Genomic DNA, 21136 nt, shown 5'->3' with positions numbered 1-21136 from the left:
TTCTGGCCTGGAGAATTCCATGGAATATATATAGACCATGGGGTTGCAAAAGAGTCAGACATACCTGATACCATACACAAAGATAAAATCAAAATGTATTAAGGACCTAAATATAAGACAGGAAACTATAAAACTTAGAGGAAAACATAGGCAGAACACTCGTTGGCATAAAGCAAGATCCTCTATGATCCACTTCCTAGAGTAAAGGAAATAAAAACAAAAACAAGTGGGACCTAATTAAACTTAAAAGCTTTGCACAGCAAAGGAAACTATAAACAAGGTGAAAGACAACCTCAGAATGGGAGAAAATAATAGCAAATGAAACAACTGACAAAGGATTAATTTTCAAAATATACAATAACTCATAGAAGTCAATACCAGAAAAACAAACAATCCAGTCAGAAAGTGGGAAAAAGACCTAAACAGACATTTCTCCAGAAAGACATGTAGATGGCTAATAAACACATGAAAAGATGCTTAACATTGCTTATTATGAGAGATTGTTGTTATTATTATTATTACAGCAAATCAAAGCTGTAATGAGATAACATCTCCCACTGGTTAAGTACATTCTTAAATTGTTTTTTTTATTTATTTTTTAAAATTTATACATTCTTAGATTTTGAAGTCCAAAGTGTCATCTCTTTAAATACATACATGCATATATATATATATTAATATTCTCTCTATGTAGACATGTATATTATATATCTCTATATATCTGTTCCATATGTACATGTGTATGCATATGTGCAAAAGTGTGCTCCTCTAGCTGCCCTAGTTTACTCAACTTTTAACCTAAAGATTGAATCTCATAATTTCTCAAGGATTACCTATTACTTATTTTAGCTATGTATGTTGTTTAGTCACTAAGTAGTGTTTGGCTCTTTTCCAACTCCATTCGCCAGGCTCCTCTATCCATGGGGTTTCCTAGGCAAGAATACTGGAGTTGACGGCCATTTCTTTCTCCAGGGCATCATCCTGACCCAGGGATCAAACCCAGGTCTCTTGCTGGGCCGACAAATTCATTACCTCTGAGTCACCTGGGAAGCTCTTAGCTATGTATCAGATCAGATCAGTTGCTCAGTCGTGTCTGACTCTTTGCGACCCCATGAATCGCAGCACACCAGGCCTCCCTGTCCATCACCTACTCCCAGAGTTTACTGAGACTCACGTCCATCGAGTCAGTGATGCCATCCAGCCATCTCATCCTCTGTCGTCCCCTTCTCCTCCTGCCCCCAATCCCTCCCAGCATCAGAGTCTTTTCCAGTGAGTCCACTCTTCACATGAGGTGGCCAAAGTACTGGAGTTTTAGCTTTAGCATCATTCCTTCCAAAGAAATTCCAGGGCTGATCTCCTTCAGAATGGACTGGTTGGATCTCCTTGCAGTCCAAGGGACTCTCAAGAGTCTTCTCCAACACCACAGTTCAAAAGCATCAATTCTTCGGTGCTCAGCCTTCTTCACAGTCCAACTCTCACATGCATACATGACCACAGGAAAAATTGTAGCCTTGACTAGATGGACCTTTGATGGCAGAGTAATGTCTCTTCTTTTTAATATGCTGTCTAGGTTGGTCATAACTTTCCTTCCAAGGAGTAAGCGTCTTTTAATTTCATGGCTGCAGTCACCATCTGCAGTGATTTTGGAGCCCAGAAAAATAGTCTGACACTGTTTCCACTGTTTCCCCATCTATTTGCCATGAAGTGATGGGACCGGATTCCATGATCTTCGTTTTCTGAATGTTGAGCTTTAAGCCAACTTTTTCACTCTCCACTTCCACTTTGATCAAGAGGCTATATATAGATTTATTCAAATCTCTAAAACATTTTTTATTTTGTTGTGGTAAAAATGTTTTAAGTGAGATCTCAATAGATTTTTAAGTGTACAGTAGAGTATTGTTACCTGTAGACACAATGTTGTACACTAGATATCTAATTTATTTATCTTGTACAACTGAAACTTTGCATCTGTTAATCAACAACTCTGAATTTCTCCCTCCTCCCAGTCCCTGGCATCCACTTTTCTAATCTCTCCTTCTATGAGTTTGACGGTATTCAAATCTTGAATAAATTTAATGTATCAATAGAACTGTGAATTTTCTATGTTTGAAGCTTTTACTCATTTCAGAACTGTGGAGCATGGACCAAATACATCTTTCAGTTTATTAATTTCATAACTTAGAATTTTTAAAGTACTTGCATATTTTATTCCTAAATCTTTGATTATAAACTTGAAGATTTGTGAGTCTTCTGAAAACTGTCTAATTAAATTGTTGCTGAACTTCGGAAAGCACATTTTGTTCTAATGTTATTTAAAGAGTTTTTAACATCTTCATACAATTTTTTTTGCAGTTCAGGACCATGAGGTTCATCAGAAAATTTTGGCAACTGATGTTCATTCTAAAAATACATCTGACTTGAGAAAAATGTCAAGTAAAAAACTAAAAGATAATCACAATGAAGCTGATGAGGAGTGTTACTTATCTATTGGCTCACCTTCTGACCTGGATATAAAAGTATCTTCATTGCAAAAGGGTAGTCCATCTGTTGCCCAAAAGAGAGAGACCTACACTTCTGAAAATTCAGTAAATATGCTATCTTCAAGTACACAGATTTCTCACAAAACCAGAAAAAGGTGAAGTTTTATTTATTTATGAAATATTAATCTTTCTGTAACAATTTCATTTTTTATGTTAAAAAATGGGTAATTTAGTCTTTTATGTATTTTACAGTAAGTATTGAATATTCACATGTTATGAGAAAAGTAGACATATGTTGGGTATATATTCAATTTATATTTATTATGGAAGGCCTTAAAGTATACATCTGAAAAGTTTTGGGGTAAACTTTTCTATGGTCTATGGAAAAGCATATTTTTTTCCTTCTTTCTTTAAGATCTAAAAAAAAATACTAAAGACATATAGAAGATAACGCAGTAGGCACTCATATATTCAAATTTGACATATGTGAATATTTGTTATATTCAGATACTTTTTAAAAATATTTTTTGGGTGTCATATAGTTGAATTAAAATGTATTAATTACTGCTGTATAGCAAATTGACTCAGTTATGCATATATATGTATATATACACACACATTCTTTTTAATATTCTTTTTCATTATGGTTTATCACAGGCTATTTTTTTCTCATAATAAATTTTCTATAGCTTTCTAAGATAAATAATTTGTATTTTCCATATGTTATTTTTAATTACCAGCATAGGTATGTATCAGGTCACTTTGAGGGGGAGCAAACAGTAAGTGGTGTTGAAGATAATTGTGGTAAACCCACATCCATTTCCTGGGGCTTTCTTTCCCTTTGGCCTTTAAGAAGCAAAATTGATTGTTCAAGGTCCTTTGCTGTTGAAAAACCTCTGCCATAAGTATAATATCTGTATAGGGTCTTTCCTGTTTGATTCTTGGAGCTGAGGAGTTAAGTACACTCTAGGATTTTGCAGTCCAAAGTGTGATCTGCAGCTCAGGATCAAGAGAAATTATATGATCTGGAAGCCTGTTAGAAATGCATAATCTCAAACTCTATGCTAGACCTATTGAATCAAAATCTACATTTTAATAAGATTCCCCAGAGGATTCAGGTTCATATGAAATGTTTGAGAACTAGTATTTTAAGCTACAATTTGCCTTGTTATATGATTTAACCATTCTTTTTCTCTTTTATTTTTTTTCTATCAGCAAATACAAAATTTAATTTTTCTGAACAATTTGTCTTGTGTAATTTGTGTGAGAGAAACACATCAGCATTTATAAAGTTTAAATAAAGGCCCACTGAAAAATTTTGTAAGTGGTTGTATTATCGCTGTAGGGAAGTTTAAGAAAACTTATAACTCAGCAAATGGTGGAAATATTCAGCTTGTCCTCCTTCTAACCTTTTAGGTTAAGCTTTGAAGATAAAGATGTTTCAAAGAAAGTAGAAATAATGAATGAAGTATCAGAAATAGAGGATAAAGTCTCAGAAGGACTACAAGAAAGGAAACAGTCAGGAACATCTCAAAAAAGAATACAAGACTCAGAATATGAAAATCAACCACAAGCTAGGAAGAGTTTTTCAACGTTGTTTTTAGAAACTGTAAAAAGAAAAAGTGAATCCAGGTAAGTTATTAAGAAATGATCCACATTTTTCTTTTACATTCTTTGAATAGTACCTAAGGATTCTTAATGACATTTAACCAGAAGTTAATCTTAATTGACATAATTTTTAATTGAAATTATGTTTAACCCATAAAGAGAGTGAATTTCTTACCAGTAATCTAACCCCAAAGCCATCATTTAATGGGTTCTAAATTAAATGTAAAAGAAAGTAAGTTTCTTCAGCTTTTATTACTTCTGTTCATCAACACTTTCTAGTATATATGATATCAAAAAATAAAGGCAATATTTAGAAGTAAAATTGTCAAGGTGCCTATGTGTCATTGTTAGTGTTTTAAATATTTTTTTCTATTTCTTTTAAGTATGTTAGTAAAATGGTAGTCCTAAAATAAGTTTTAATCGATTCTTGCCTAGTTAAAAACCTTCAGTAGTTCCACAGTGTCCATTCAGTGATTTTAACTGGCTGCATATAGAGTTAATTGGAATTGACAGCAGCTAGGGTTGAGAACCTGTGGTCTACAGAATAAGTTTCAATGTTGTCAACTGGTATTTGGGGCTTTCCCAGTGGCTCAGACAGTAAAGAATTTGCTTGCAGTGCAGGAACTCGGGTTCAGTTTGGAAGATCCCCTGGAGAAGGGAATGGCAGCCCATTCCAGTATTGTTCCCTGGAGAATTCCATGGACAGAAGAGCCTGGCAGGCTACGGTCCATGGAGTCACAGGGAGTCGGACACAACTGAGCGACTATTGCTTTCACTTTATAGCTGATATTTAAGGCCTTCACTCTCACTAGTGAATTGTTTCTGTCATATGTATTTGCAGTTGTCCTGGCTTTGGCACACCCTTTCCCCTTGTCATATGCCAATTTATATTTCCTTCTAAAAGTTTCACTCCAGTGTATAATTTCTTAACCTTGTATTACAGTTTAACTATTTTATGTATGTCTTTCTTAGTAGATTAAGACATAAGCCCATCTTTCTGGGAGTTTAGTTTCTTTTGTATTTTCTATGACATTTGTCAGAGTGCTCGCAAATCTATTAGGAAAGTTTTATAAAAACATTGAATGAATGAAATTCCTCTTTGGTTCAGTCTCTGTTCCATAGTTGACGCCTTCCTCCTTCCACCTCTATACTCTTGATCCTTCTCTCCCATCTCTCTTTCTCTTTCTGTATGGGGTGTGTGTGTGTGTGTGTACACATAGGTACATATGGCATTTTTACCCCTGTATGCATATTGTCCCTGCTATCTGATACAAATATGTTACATTTATGGACTAATTATATCTGTGTCCAAAAGAGTAATTATTTTTTAATGTGTCAGTTTTTTGATAAACTACTTATAGTTTAATTGCTATAACCAGATGTAACTGTTGACTATTCCTCATATTTTCTTGCTTCTTTGTTTTGCTTATGCTTTTCCTTGTGATTCTTTCTTACATGTCCTCAGATCCAACTCAAATAGCATTTTTCCACTGAGCCAGAACTCATCTTTCTGTATTCTGAATTTTAATATTTAATTAAAATTGTATCTTTAATTTGGGCTGCTAAATAGACCAGCATAGTCTGGATGGCTTATAAGCAACAGAAATTTATTTCACAATGCTAGCGGCTGAGAAGTCCAAGATCAAGGCTCAAGTAGTTTCAGTGTCTGGTGGGACCTGCTTCCTGGTTCATGATGGCTAGCTTACTGCTATAACCTCAAATGGTAGAAGGGAGTGAGGGAGTTTTCTGGGGTTTCTCTTATAAAGGTGCTAATTCCATTCATAAGCCACTGCACCCTAATTACCTAATCACTACCTAAAGACCCCACCCTAAAATACCATCATATTGGGGATTAGGTTTTAATTTATTAATTTCAGAGGGATATAAACATTTGATCTGTAGTAAGTGTGAAGGTGGTTTCCGAAGGATATCTTTGGTTTGAATAACCTTAAAGTTACGAAAGTCTCTTAAAGTAGAATAAAGGAGGGATATAGAGAGTTCTTATTAGCTGGTTTGGGAAAACTTTTATTTTTAAATACATAGCATTATTTTTTGTTTTTCTGGCTGCCTGGCATGTGGGATCCTAGTTCCCTGTCCAGGAATTGAACCTATGTCCCCTGCAGAGGGAGTGCAGAGTTCTAACCACTGGACCTCCAAGAAGTCCTAGGATTACTTCTTTAATGTTGGAATTAATAGATATTGCAGGTAATATTTGTTGTTCTTTAGTCCCTAAATTGTGTCCACTCTTGTGACCCCAAAAACTATAGCCCACCAGACTCCTTTGTCTACATAATTTCCCTGGCAAGAATGCTGGAGTGGATTGCCATTTTCTTCTCCAGGGGATCGTACCCTCTCCTGCATTGGCAGGCAGAGTCTTTACCACTGAACCACCTGGGAAGCCCTACAGATAATACACAATAAAGCAAATTAAACATATTTCTATCAGATTGGCTAATTAAGTGCTGAAAAATAATATTTGTTTAAATATGATCTTCTATTTATATATTGTATAGTCTTCTATTTATACTTTTTTTATTAGATTTTCTAGATTTTTCTAATTATATAAACTAGTAAGACTCTGCCTATTAGTAGATATATTTCTTAGCATATATATGTATATGTTTTTTATATTGAAAGATTTATGAAGTGTTTGAGATTAGAGAAGTATAGAAGGCATTTTCATCTCATAATCTTTTTATAAAGGGAAAAAATATAGACATGATAATCGTTTTGCCATCCTAGCTTTTCTTCTATTGTGTATGAAAATAGTTAAGCATCCTTTCTCAAGTGAAAAAGGCAGAAAAAGGAGTACATGTACTGCCTTCGGAATTTGGATGTTTGCCCTTTTTTTTTTGCATATTTCACTCTAGGATATGGTTTGCTCAAGGTTGTTGTCATAAAGAGGAAGGAAATGCAAAATTATTCCATCACATTAAACATGTACGAAAATGTGTGTGAATTTTCAAACTTGGAATGAATTTTTATGTAATATAATTTAGTCTATAATTTAGTAGTGTTTTCTTAAATTGTTAAACTAGAAGGCGTCTCAGAAATATCTTGTTTTGGATGTTAAGAAATTCATGCCCATGAGATATCTATAAAAACAAAATTTAATTTAACATTATAATAATGGCATGCATTTTTATACTGTAAATGAGTATATCTGAGCAGTATTTATACATCTCTGGGTTTCATCTGTTTAATATTTCTAATGAATGGGGAACCGGAAATTAGTTGATGAAGTCTATAGAGATGCTTCCAGCTTTAAATTTCTGTGACCCCATCAATGTTATAAATGAGTATGCTCAGATATTATAGAAATGTAAAAGGAGGGAAAGATTTTAAAGTATAAGGAAAAATTGAAGAGACGTGTCAACTGCTCTTTAAAGCAAAGATATAAGCTTTATATTTTTGAGCTATTATTTATTGTAACATTCTGTTTTAGTTCTGTTGTTAGGCATATAGCAACTGTTCCACCTCATTTATCTTCTGCAAATAATATGAAGTTATTGGAAGATGAATTTATAATTGATGAATCAGATAAAAGTTTTGTCAGTCAACCTTGGATTACTATACCAAGAAAGACTGGGCCTCTGAAGCAGCACACAGTATCCCCTGCTGAGAGCACTGTCCTTCAGAGGAAGAAGTCAAGAGAAAAGCATGACAGTGTATCATCTGTGGCTTTGACAAGTAACAAGCATCCTGGCAAAGCTCACCCAGTAGAGAAATCTCAGCCCTCTGAACAAAAAATACTGGGTGGGAGTTGTGCTTTGTCAGATGATGTAGAAAATAATTATAAATCTACAAAATATGAAATACATTCTGAGAATGCAAAAAAATCATCTGGAGGTAAAAGGACTATAAAACAAAACCAGAGAACAAAATCTAAGGCCAATGTACCTGAAGAAGAAGTTGATGTGAGGCAATCTAAAGATACAAATATAAATATATCACATACTGTCCAAGACAAGTTACAAAGAAATTCAGACAAAAATATGGAAGAGGGTGAAGAGATAAGCGTTAACATTTCCAACAATCAGTTGCTTTCTGTGGGTAAGTGTTTATATTAAATGTAACTGTGAATATTAACCCACCACTTTGCTTTTTATAATATTCCTATTTAGCTTTAGGAAGTAGGCATTAAATCTATACAAAGCCTCAAAGGCCTGCAGGCTGTTTTCTAGACTATCTATTTTATATTGTACTTCAGCTCCAGGTCACTTGATTTTGGGGTAGCTTCTAAGATTATAGCATATGTAAAGGGAGAAGTAAAAGGCAAATGCTTAGTAAACCAGGTAGTTAAACAGAACACAAATAAGACAGCATCATATATTCTTGAGGCTTATTAAATTTATATTTTAATTGGATAAGAAATCAGCTAGTGGGGCTAGTTCTTGAAAATAAAAAGTAATACTATTCTGTTCAATTATTTACTCATTTATCTAAAAATTATTGAATGTCAGACACTGTATTAGGCTCTGAACTTACAAAGATTGCTAATAAATAATTTTCATCATTAAAAAAGATCCATCTGGTAATGTCTGTAGACTAACATAAATATACATACATCCACGGGATGATATTGGAAGCACAGAGAATAATCAACTAATAATCTCAAAAAACTTTTTATTTTGGGACAGTTTATCATTTATTATACAAACTGGGACACATGAAAATGGGAGAGGATATCATGACAGTAAGCATAAACTTGGATTGTCCCAGTGAATCCTGAAATATAACCACTCTCTTTATGTCATCTCTCTGTATAGTAATTGAGGTTTATAATGGTGACAGTATCATGAAGAAAAGATCAACTTGTGCTTTTCTGTATCACTTTTTAAAATTGAAGTATAGTTGACTTACAATGTTGTGTTAGTTTTAGGTGTATGGCAAACTGAATCAGTCACACACACACACACACACACACACACACATTCTTATTCAAGTTCTTTTCTCTTACAGATTATTATAAGATACTCAGTATAGTTCCTTGTACAGTATAGAAGGTCTTTATTGGTTGTCTGTTTCATTTATAGTAGTGTGTATATGTTAATCCCAAATTCCTAATTTACCTCCATCCCCTATTTGTATCTTTTTTATTTTTTCTGATATCCACAATAAGGGATATCATATGATATTTGTTTTTCTCTGTCTGGCTTACATCACTAAGTATCAGATCAGAACAGATCAGATCAGTCGCACAGTCATGTCCAACTCTTTGCGACCCCATGAATCGCAGCACGCCAGGCCTCCCTGTCCATCACCTACTCCCAGAGTTCACTCAGACTCACGTCCATCGAGTCGGTGATGCCATCCAGCCATCTCATCCTCTGTTGTCCCCTTCTCCTCTTGCCCCCAGTCCCTCCCAGCATCAGAGTCTTTTCCAATGAGTCAACTCTTCACATGAGGTGGCCAAAGTACTGGAGTTTCAGCTTTAGCATCATTCCTTCCAAAGAAATCCCAGGGCTGATCTCCTTCAGAATGGACTGGTTGGATCTCCTTGCAGTCCAAGGGACTCTCAAGAGTCTTCTCCAACACCACAATTCAAAAGCATCAATTCTTCGGCGCTCAGCCTTCTTCACAGTACAACTCTCACATGCATACATGACCACAGGAAAAACCATAGCCTTGACTAGACGAACCTTTCTTGGCAAAGTAATGTCTCTGCTTTTGAGTATGCTGTCTAGGTTGGTCATAACTTTCCTTCCAAGGAGTAAGCGTCTTTTAATTTCATGGCTGCAGTCACCATCTGCAGTGATTTTGGAGCCCCCAAAAATAAAGTCTGACACTGTTTCCACTGTTTCTCCATCTATTTCCCATGAAGTGATGGGACCGGATTCCATGATCTTCGTTTTCTGAATGTTGAGCTTTAAGCAAACTTTTTCACTCTCCACTTTCACTTTCATCACGAGGCTTTTGAGTTCCTCTTCACTTTCTGCCATAAGGGTGGTGTCATCTGCATATCTGAGGTTATTGATATTTCTCCCAGCAATCTTGATTCCAGCTTTTGTTTCTTCCAGTCCAGCGTTTCTCATGATGTACTCTGCATAGAAGTTAAATAAACAGGGTGACAATATACAGCCTTGACGTACTCCTTTCCCAATTTGGAACCAGTCTGTTGTTCCATGTCCAGTTCTAACTGTTGCTTCCTGACCTGCATACTGATTTCTCAAGAGGCAGATCAGGTGGTCTGGTATTCCCATCTCTTCCAGAATTTTCCACAGTTTATTGTGATCCACACAGTCAAAGGCTTTGGCATAGTTAATAAAGCAGAAGTAGATGTTTTTCTGGAACTCTCTTGCTTTTTCCATGATCCAGCGGATGTTGGCAATTAGATCTCTGGTTCCTCTGCCTTTTCTAAAACCAGCTTGAACATCAGGAAGTTCACAGTTCACATGTTGCTGAAGCCTGGCTTGGAGAATTTTGAGCATAACTTTACTAGCGTGTGAGATGAGTGCAATTGTGTGGTAGTTTGAGCATTCTTTGGCATTGCCTTTCTTTGGGATTGGAATGAAAACTGACGTTTTCCAGTCCTGTGGCCACTGCTGAGTTTCACCAAGTGTGCTAATCTCTAAATCCATCCATGTTGCTGTACATGGCCTAATTTCATTCTTTTTTATGGATGAGTATAATTCCATTGTGTGTGTGTGTGTGTGTATTGTGTATGTATGTATGTATGTATATAATTACCACACCTTCTTTATCCATTCATCTATGGATGGACATTTAGTTTACTTCCACGTCTTGGTAAGTAGTGCTGCAATGAACATTGAGGTGCATATATCTTTTTGAATTATGGTTTTCTCCAGATCCATGACCAGGAGTGGGTTTGCAGATCATATGTTAATGCTATTGTTAGTTTTTTTTTTTTTTTTTTTTTAATTTTTTTAATTGAAGGAAAATTACTTTACAGAATTTTGTGTTTTTTTGTCATATATCAACAAGAATCAGCCATAGGTACACCCGTGTCCCCTCCCTCCTGAACCTACCTCCTATCTCCCTCTGCATCCCACCTTTCACATCCTAGCCTGTCACAGAGCCCCTGTTTGAGTTCCCTGAGTCATACAGCAAATTCCCATTGGCTGTCTATTTTACATATGGTATTTTAAATTTCCATGTGACTCTCTCCATACATCTCCCCTTCTCCCTCATCCTGTCCCCCCATGTCCATAGGTCTGTTCTCTGTGTCTGTTTCTCCGTTGCTGCCCTGAAAATAAATTCGTCAGTGCCATCTTTTTAGATTCCAAATGTATGTGTCAGTATACGATATTTATATTTCTCTTCCTGACTTAACTGCACTCTGTATGATAGGCTGTAGGTTCGTATACCTCATTAGAACTGACTCAAATGTGTTCCTTTTTATGGCTGAGTAGTATTCTATTGTATATGTACCACAACTTTATCCATTCATCTGTCGATGGACATCTAGGTTGCTTCCATGTTCTAGCTACTGTAATAGTGCTGCAGTGAACATTGGGTTACATGTGTCTTTTTCAGTTTTGGTTTCCTCAGGTTGTATGCCTAGGAGTAGGATTGCTGGGTCATATGGTAGTTTTATTCCTAGCTTTTTAAGGAATCTCCATGTCTTCTGGAGTGGCTTTTATCAGTTTACATTCCCACCAGCAATGCAGGAGTGTTCCCTTTTCTCCACACCCTCTCCAGCATTTATTGTTTGTAGACTTTTTGATGATGGCCATTCTGACTGGTCTGAGGTGGTATCTCATTGTAGTTTTGATTTGCATATCTCTAATAATGAGTGATGTTGAACATCTTTTCATGTGCTTGTTAGCCATCTGTATGTCGTCTTTGGAGAAATGTCTCTTCAAGTCCCTTTCCCACTTTTTGATTGGGTTGTTTGTTTTTCTGGTATTGAATTGTATGAGCTGCTTGTATATTTTGGAAATTAATTCTTTGTGAGTTTTTCCCTTTGCTATTATTTTCTCCCATTCTGAGGGTTGTCTTTTCACCCTGCTTATAGTTTTCTTTGCTATGCAAAAGCTTTTAAGTTTAATTAGGTCCTACTTGTTTATTTTTGTTTTTATTTCCATTACTCTAGGAGGTGGGGCTTCCCTTGTGGCTCAGCTGGTAAAGAATCCACCTGCAATGTGGGAGACCTGGGTTTAATCCCTGTGTTGGGAAGCTCCCCTGGAGAAAGGAAAGGCTACGCACTCCAGTATTCTGGCCTGGAGAATTCCATGGACTGTATAGGCCCATGGGGTTGCAAAGAGCTGGACACAACTGAGCGACTTGCACTGCACTCACTAGGCAATGGTCATAGAAGATCTTGCTTTGATTTATGTCATCGAGTGTTTTACCTATGTTTTCCTCTAAGAGTTTTACAGTTTCTGGTCTTAAATTTAGGTCTTTAAGCCATTTTGAGTTTATCTTTGTGTATGGCATCAGGTAGTTTTCTAATTTTTCATTCGTTTGCATGTAGCTGTCCAGTTTTCCCAGCACCATGTATTCAAGAGGCTATCTTTGCCCCATAGTATATTCTTGTCTCCTTTGTCAAAAAGAAGGTACCCATAGGTGCATGGGTTAATCTCTGGTTTCTCTATCTTGTTCCATTGGTCTGTATTTCTGTTTTTGTGCCAGTACCATACTGTCTTGATGACTATAGCTTTGTCGTGTAATCTGAAGTCAGGAAGGTTGCTTGCTCCAGCTCCATTCTTCTTTCTCAAGACTGCTTTGGCTCTTTGGGATCTTTTGTGTTTCCATATGAATTGTGAAATTTTTTGTTCTAGTTCTGTGAAAAATGCCATTGGTAATTTGACAGGGATCGCATTGCATCTGTAGATTGCATTTAGTAGTATAGTCATTTTCACAATATTGATTCTTCCTACACAGGAGCATGGAATATCTCTTCATCTGTTATGATGTCTTTGATTTATTCATCAGTGTCATAATTTTCCGTATACAGGTTTAGTCTCCTTACGTAGGTTTATTCCTAAATATTTTATTCTTTTAGTTGCAATGGTGAAAGGGATTGATTCCTTAATTTCTCTTTCTGATTTTTCATTGTTAGTGTATAGGAATGCAAGTGATTTCTGTGTTTTGACCTTAGATCCCATGACTTTGCTGAATTCACTGATTAGCTCTAGTAATTTTCTGATTTTAAGCAGTTTCTTTTGGGTTTTATATGTATAGTATCATGTCATCTCTAAACAGTGAGAGTTTTACTTCTTCTTTTCCAGTCTGTACTCCTTTTATTTCTTTTCTTCTCTGATTGCCATGGCTATGACTTCCAAAACGATGTTGAATAATAGTGGTGGGAGTGGACACCCTTGTTTTGTTCCTGATCTTAGAGAGAATGCTTTTAGTTTTTCACCATTGAAAATAGTTTGCTGTGGGCTTTTCTTATATGGCCTTTACTATGTTTAGGTAGGTTTCTTCTATGCCCTTTTTTTGAAGCGTTTTTATCATAAATGGATGCTGAATTTTGTTGAAGGCTTTTTCTGCATCTATTGAGATGATCATATGGTTTTTATCTTTGAGTTTGTTAATATGGTGTATCATGATTGATTTGCATATAATGAAGAATCCTTGCATCCCTGGAATAAACCCAACTTGATCATAGTATATGAGTTTTTTAATGTGTTGTTGAATTCTGTTTGCTTGAATTTTGTTGAGGATTTTTGCATCTATGTTCATTAGTGATAATTGGCCTATAATTTTCTTTTTTCATGTTGTCTTTGCCTGGTTTTGGTATCAGGGTGATTGTGATCTTGTCGAATGAGTTTAGAAATGTTCCTTCCTCTGCAGTTTTTTTTAAAGAGTTTTAGAAAAATAAGCATTAGCTCTTCTCTAAATGTTTGATAGAATTCCCCTGTGAAGCCATCTGGTTTTTGGGAGATTTTTGATCACAGTTTTGATTTCAGTGTTTGTAACTGTGTTGTTTATCATTTCTATTTCTTCCTGGTTCAGTCCTGGGAGATTGACCTTTCCTAAGAATCTGTCCATTTCCTCTAGGTTGTCCGTTTTATTAGCATATAGTTACTCATAATATTCTCTTATGATTCTTTGTATTTTGGTGTTATCTGTTGTAACCTCTCCTTTTTCATTTCTAATTTTATTGATTTGACTTTTCTTCCTTTTTTGCTTGATGAGTCTAGCTAGTGGTTTGTCAGTTTTGTTTAACTTCTCAAAGAACCAGCTCTTAGTTTTATTGATGTTTGCTGTTGTTTCCTTCATTTCTTTTTCATTTATTTCTGCTCACGTCTTTATGATCCCTTTCCTTCTGTTGACTTAGGGGTTTTTTTGTTTTTCTTTTTCCAGCTGCTTTAGAAATAGAATTAGGTTGTCTATTCAGTACTTTGGTTGTTTCTTGAGGTATGATTGTATGGCTATAAACTTCCCTCTTAGAACTGCTTTTGCTGAATCCCATAGATTTTGAGTTGTCATGTTTTCATTGTCATTTGTTTCTGCTGCTGCTGCTCCTAAGTCGCTTCAGTCATGTCCGACTCTGTGCGACCCTATAGACGGCAGCCCACCAGGCTCCCCCATCCCTGGGATTCCCCAGACAAGAACACTGGAGTGGATTGCCATTGCCTTCTCCAGTGCATTTGTTTCTAGTAATCTTTTGATTCCCTTTCTTATTTTCAGTAACCTCTTCATTATTTATTAATGTCTTGTTTAATCTCCATGAGTTTGTGTTTTTTGCAGTTTTTTTCCTGTAGTTGATATCTAGTCTCATACCTTTGTGGTCAGAGAACATACTTGATACAATTTCAATTTTCTTAAATTTACCGAGGCTTGATTTGTGGCCCAATATGTGATCTGTCCTGGAGAATGTTCTACATGTACTTGAAAAGTGTATTATTCTGCATTTGGATGGAAAGTCCTGAAGATATCAATGAGGTTCATTTGGTCTAATGTTTCATTTAAGGTTTGTGTTTCCTTCTTGATTCTCTGTTTTGATGATCTGTCGGTTGGTGTAAGTGGGTTTTTAAAGTCCCCTACTATCATGTTACTGTCGATTTCCCCTTATGCCTGTTAGTGTTTGCCTTATGTATTGAGGTGCTCCTATGTTGGGTGCCTAAGTATTTACAGTTGTTATATCTTCTTCTTGGATTGATCCCTTGATCAGTCTGTAGTGTCCTTCTTTGTCTCTGATAATATTCTTTAGTTTAAAGTCTTATTTTGTCTGAAATAAGGATGGCCACTCCGGCTTTCTTTTGGTTTCTATTTGCATGGAATATCTTTCTCCATCCTTTGACTTTCAGTCTGTGTGTTTTTCTAAGTCTGAAATGATCTGTAGGCAGCGTATATATATATGGATCTTTTTTTTATGTCCATTCAGTCAGTCTCTATCTTTTGGGTGGTACATTTAATCCATTTACATTTAAGGTAATGTATGATACATATGTATAATATGTATGATACATATATTTAGTGATACATATGTTCCTGTAGGCATTTTCTTGATTGTTTTGGGTTTGTTTTGTAGGTCTTTCCATTCTCTTGTGTTTACTGACTATGCAAGTCCCGTTAGTATTTGTTGCAAGGCTGGTTTGGTGGTGCTGAATTCTCTTCTGCTTGTCTGTGAAGCTTTTGATTTCTCTGTGAAGCTTTTGATTTCTCTATCAATTTTGAATGAGATCTTTGTGGGATATAGTAATCTTGGTGGTAGATTTTTTCTCTTTCAGTACTTTAAATATATTCTGCCATTACCTTCTGGCCTGTAGAGTTTCTGTTGAAAGATCTGCTGTTAATTGTATGGGTTTTCTCTTGTATGTTACTTGTTACTTTTCCCTTGCTGCTTTTAATATTCTTTCTTTGTACTTAATCTCAGTTAGCTTGATTAATATATGTCTCACTGTTTTTCTCCTGTAAGGGATTCTCTGCACTTCTTGGACTGATTGACTATTTCCTTTCCTATATTGGGAAAGTTTTCAGCTCTCAGTTCAGTCGCTCAGTCGTGTCTGACTCTTTTTGACCTGGGACTGCAGCATGCCAGGCTTCCCTGTCCATTACTAACTCCCAGAGCCTGCTCAAACTCATGTCCATCGAGTCGGTGATGCCATCCAACCATCTCATTCTCTGTTGTCCCCTTTTCCTCCTGCCTTCAATCTTTCCCAGCATCAGGATCTTTTCCAATGAGTCAGTTTTTCACATCAGGTGGTGAAAGTAATGGAGCTTCAGCATCAGTCCTTCCAATAAACACCCAGGACTAATCTCCTTTAGGATGGTCTGGTTGGATCTCCTCACAGTCCAAGGGACTCTCAAGAGTCATCTCCAGCACCACAGTTCAAAAGCATCAATTCTTTGGTGCTCAGCTTTCTTTATGTTCTCACATCCATACATGACCACTGTAAAAACCATGGCTTTGACTAGATGGACCTTTGTCAGCAAAGTAATGTCTCAGCTTTTTAATATGCTGTCTAGGCTGGTCATAGCTTTTCTTCCAAGGAGCAAGTGTCTTTTAATTTCATGGCTGCAGTCACCACCTGTAGTGATTTTGGAGCCCAAGAAAAGAAAGTCTGTCACTGTTTCCATTGTTTCCCCATTTATTTTCCATTAAGTGATGGGACTGTGAAGTGATGGGACCAGATGACATGATCTTCATTTTTTGAATGTTGAATTTTAAGTCAGCTTTTTCACTCTCTTCTTTCATTTTCATCAAGAGGCTCCTAAGTTCCTCTTTTGCTTTCTGTTTAAATAAGCTAAGCAAGGTGACAATTAACAGCTTTGATGTACTCCTTTCCCAATTTGGAACCAGTCCATTGGTCCATGTCTGATTTTACTTCTTAACTGCATACTATGCTGTTAGGCAGTTATACTACTACTTATATAACTTTAGTATAACTTAAGTTATACTACTTAACTGTTACTTCTTAACCTGCATACTATAATTTTTTCAAAAATTTTCTCAGTGCCGCCTTTTATTTCTTCTTCTTCTGTGACCCCTGTAACTCGAAAATTGGTGCGTTTACTATTGTCCTAAAGGTCTCTGATGATATCCTCAATTCTTTTCATGCCTTTCCCTTTATTTTGCACTTCAGCAGTTATTTGCACCATTCTATCCTCTAGCTCACTAATTCGTTCCTCTGCCTCAGTTATTCTATTGGTTCCTTCTAGAGGAAGGTATTTTTAATTTCAGTAATTGTGTTATTCATCCACTTGCTTATTCTTTACTTCTATGTCCTGGGTGATTGTATTAACTGTGTTAAATGTTTCTTGTGTTTTCTCCATTCTATTTTCAAGTCTTGAGAGCATCTTTGCTATCATTATTTTGAATTCTCTTTCAAGGAGATTGCTTATTTCTTCTTTATTTGATGGTGTGCGTTTCTGCCTTGCTGTTTCATTTGTGCTGTATTCTCTGTCTTTTTGCCATTTTATTTTTCTAACTTGCTTCACTGAGGTCTCTTTTTCCCAGGCCTTAGGATTGTATTAACTTCTTCCTTTTGTTTTCTGCCCTTAGAGGGAAGTGTTGGTTGGGGTTTTGTGTTGATTTCTTGTTAGGGGTGACCTGTGCCTGTGTTCTAGTTGGAGAAGATCAAGTGGATCAAGCAGGTAATTACAGAGATAATGGGACATATACACGTACTTCCACACATACAGTTACAACCAGTGTTCTAAAGAAAAGAGTACAGGAGATTGAGTTGATGAACAAGGAAAGTCAAAAGTGATATCAACCAATTAAAAGCAGAACTAGGTAATGCTCACTCTGGAAAACTGCATGAGCAGAGGGCCAACTGGGGAATATAACAAAGAGAGCTCAGCAATTTCACCTACTTGGTGAAAAAAGAAAGAGTGAAGGAAAACAGGGAGAAGGAAAAAAGACAAAAAAAGAGGAGAAGGGAAGCAAAAGAGAAAAGGAGGGGGTGGAAAAGAAGTTAAAGAACAACAGAAAAAACAGAAAAGCAAAGATCAATAGACATATGTGGAGAAGATTTATATGTATATTTAGAAATAGATATGGCCAGTAAGAACTATAGGAAAAGCAGTTAAATATGTAAAAAACAAAATGAAAAAACTCATTAAAAAAGAGGGTGAAAAAGAGAAAAAAAAACTTAAAATGATTTATTTATTTATTTTTGACTAGAAAAGTAAAGAGGAAAGCTCCATAGCACCACAGAAGGCTAATGTGAAGGTAGAAATATGTAGGGGGAATAAACAGTGTGATTTATAAGAAAAATAAAGGTTCTCAAGGTCGTAGTGCTGTTTGGTTGTGGAGTCTACCCCTGTGGATGGGACTGGGTTAGTGTCCTGTGATGTTTTCCTGGTTAGGGGAGCTTGTGCCTGTGTTCTGGTTGATGGAACCGGATCTCATCTCTGAAGGGCAATGCAGTGTAGGTTAGTAGGTTTTGGAGCGTCTATGGGTTCAGTATGCCTTTGGGCAGTCCTTCTGGCTTTGGCAGTGTTGTGTGTGTGTTAGTTGCTCAGTCATGCCTGACTCTTTGCGACTCCATGGACTGCAGCCCACCAGGCTCCTCTGTTTATGGGATTTTCCAGGCAAGGATACTGGAGTGGGTTGCCATTTCCTTGTCCAGGAGAGTTTCCTGACCCAGAGGTAGAACCCAGGTCTCCTGCACTGCAGGCAGATTCTTTACTGACTGAGCTATGAGGGAAGTGTTAGACGTGTCTATTTCTGCAGGCACTCAGGATATCTTCACTTCCACCAGCCCCCTGCTTATCTATGGGATCATTCTCCTGTCCTGCCCTGCACTGCTGGCCAAAGCTTGCTAGGTAGGCGCTTGTGTGGATCTTTTCTTGTGCCCTCTGCGTCACAGAGACTTGTATGGGCTTCCCTCAGCCCTCTGAGCCCAACCTCTGTGTCACGGGGCTTGTGTGCCCTCATCTTGGTTCCCACGGCCCTCCCTCTGTGTTGCCGGGCTTGTGCACACCTGTTTTAGCCCCCTGGCTTGCCCTTTCCTTCACAGGGCTTGTGTGCCCTTATCTTGGCTCTCCGGTCCACCCTCTGCATTGAGGGGTTTGTGTGCCCTTCTCTCAGCTTCTGGGGCCCTCGTGCTGCATTGCAGGGCTAGTGTGGAACTTGTTCTGGCTCCCCCTGCCCACTCTCTGCATTGTGGGGTTTGTGTGCACTTGTTTCTTGTGCAAAGCCCTCTGTTACAGGGCTTATCCTATTGTTAGTTTTTAAAGGAACTACCATATTGTACTCAACAGTGGGTGCACCAGTTTACATTCCCAGAAGCAGTGTAGGAGGGTTCTTTTTCCTTTACTTCCTCTCCATCATTTATTATTTGTATACCTTTGATGATGGCCCTTCTGACCGGTATGAGGTGATACTTTTTTGTAGTTTTGATTTGCATTTCTCAAATAATTAGCAATATTGAACATCCTCTTATGTGTCTATTGGCCATCTGTATGTCTTCTTGGAGAAATGTCTATTTAGGTCTTATGCCCATTTTTCTTTTGGGTGTTTTTGTTTTTTTCTTATATTGAGCTATGAGCTATTTGTATATTTTGGAAATGAATTTCTTATTGGTCACTTCATTTGCAAATATTTCCTTCCCTTCTGTGAGTTGTCTTTTTCATTTTGTATATGTCTTCCCTTTTACTGTGCAAAATCATTTAAGTTTAATTAGGTCATGTTTGTTTATTTTTGTTTTTATTTTCATTACCCTAGGAGGTGAATCCAAAAAGATCCTGCTGTAATTTTTGTGAAAGAGTGTCCTGCCTGTGTTTTCCTCTAGCAGTTTTACAGTATCTGGTCTTACATTTAGATCTGTAATCTATTTTAAGTTTATTTTTGTGTGTAGTGTTAGAGAAAGAGAAAGTTCTAATTTCATTCTTTTACATGTGGCTGTCCAGTTTTCCCAGCACCACTTATTCAAGAGAGTGCCTTTTTTTTTTTTATACTGTATATTCTTGTCTCCTTTGTTGTACATTAATTGACCATACGTGCATGGGTTTATTTCTAGAATTTCTATCTCGACCCATTGGTCTGTATGTCTGTTTTTGTTTCAGTACCATACTGTTTTGATTGCTGTAGCTTTGTAGTATAGTCTGAAGTCAGGGTAACTGATTCCTCCAGCTCCGGTTTTCTTTTTCAAGATTGTTTTGCCTAGTCACAGTCCTCTGTGTTCCCATGCAAATTTAAAGTGTTTTTGTTCTAGTTCTGCAAAAAATGCCATTGGTGATTTAATAGGGATTGTATTGAATCTGTAGATTGCTTGGGTATGATAGTCATTGTGAGAAATCTGATTTTTCCATTTCAAGAACATGATATATCTTTCCATCTGTTTGTGCCATCTTTGATTTCTTTTGTCAGCATCTTATAGTTTTGGAGTACAGGTCTTCTGCCTCCTTAAGTGGTTTAAGTATTTTATATTTGATGCTGTGGTGAATGGGATTGTCCTTAATTTCACTTTCTAATCTTTTGTTGTTAGTGTATAGAAATGTAGCAGATTTGTATGTTAATTTTGTATCCTGCAAATTTTGTTTTTCACTGAAGACTTCTCATAATTTTCCAGTAGCATCTTTAGGATTTTCTATGTGTATTAGGTTGGTGCAAACATAATCGCATTTTTGGACTGAATTTGAAATCATTACAGCAAGCCTCAAACACATCTTTATTAATCAAAATAGGAATCATTACAGTCAATTCTTTTTTGCCAGTGAGTAATAAGTTTTATTCCTGTAGCTTAAAAATCCATGCTTTGGCAAGAGGCTTTGTTGCCTAGATGAATATAGGATGTGTTTCAGACCTGAGGCGTTTGGTTTGAAGAGCTTGATTTTCATTGAGCATTTTTCTGGTGATTTTTCCAGTTATCCCTGATAATTCTGTGTATTGTTTTTTTTCTTTTTTGGAGGGGGGTTGAGGGGAAATGAGATGTGTCCAGTTTTTAAACCTAACATCTACTTTTGGGGACTTGCCTGCATCTCTGGGATTTGAATGAGGGTTGTGTCCCGTTTTACTCTCTTTTAAGTTTACATTTAACATGTTTCTCTTCTCTGCTCCCTTTGCCCACTGGGGACTCCTCTTTGGCTCCTTAAAATTTGCTGCTTAAAGTGAAAGTTCAGTGGTAGTTGATCATGCTGCAAGTTCTTTCTGGACCTCTGGCAAAGGGAGTGATCAATGAAGG

General features: G+C 36.7%; 1 protein-coding gene across 6 annotated transcripts in view; it reads left to right on the top strand.

Annotated features, from left to right (window-relative positions):
- CENPC (centromere protein C) overlaps window positions 1–21136 on the top strand; it is a 93808-nt gene that overhangs the window by 17487 nt on the left and 55185 nt on the right. For all 6 annotated transcript variants that reach the window (XR_011567211.1, XM_070791529.1, XM_070791528.1 and 3 more), the window contains exons 6-8: window positions 2353–2635; window positions 3897–4112; window positions 7534–8141. Coding sequence is in view for 5 of the 6 variants with exons in the window: in XM_070791529.1 (XP_070647630.1) it covers window positions 2353–2635; window positions 3897–4112; window positions 7534–8141 (1107 nt within the window). In the remaining variant the exon portion in view is untranslated. The remainder of the gene's footprint in view (window positions 1–2352; window positions 2636–3896; window positions 4113–7533; window positions 8142–21136) is intronic.

The sequence above is a fragment of the Bos indicus genome, chromosome 6 (genome assembly GCF_029378745.1).
Source record: "Bos indicus isolate NIAB-ARS_2022 breed Sahiwal x Tharparkar chromosome 6, NIAB-ARS_B.indTharparkar_mat_pri_1.0, whole genome shotgun sequence".
In the NCBI taxonomy this organism is placed as follows: Eukaryota; Metazoa; Chordata; class Mammalia; order Artiodactyla; family Bovidae; genus Bos; species Bos indicus.
Note: the sequence above shows the minus strand (reverse complement) of the source record. Positions and strands in the feature narration are given on the sequence as shown.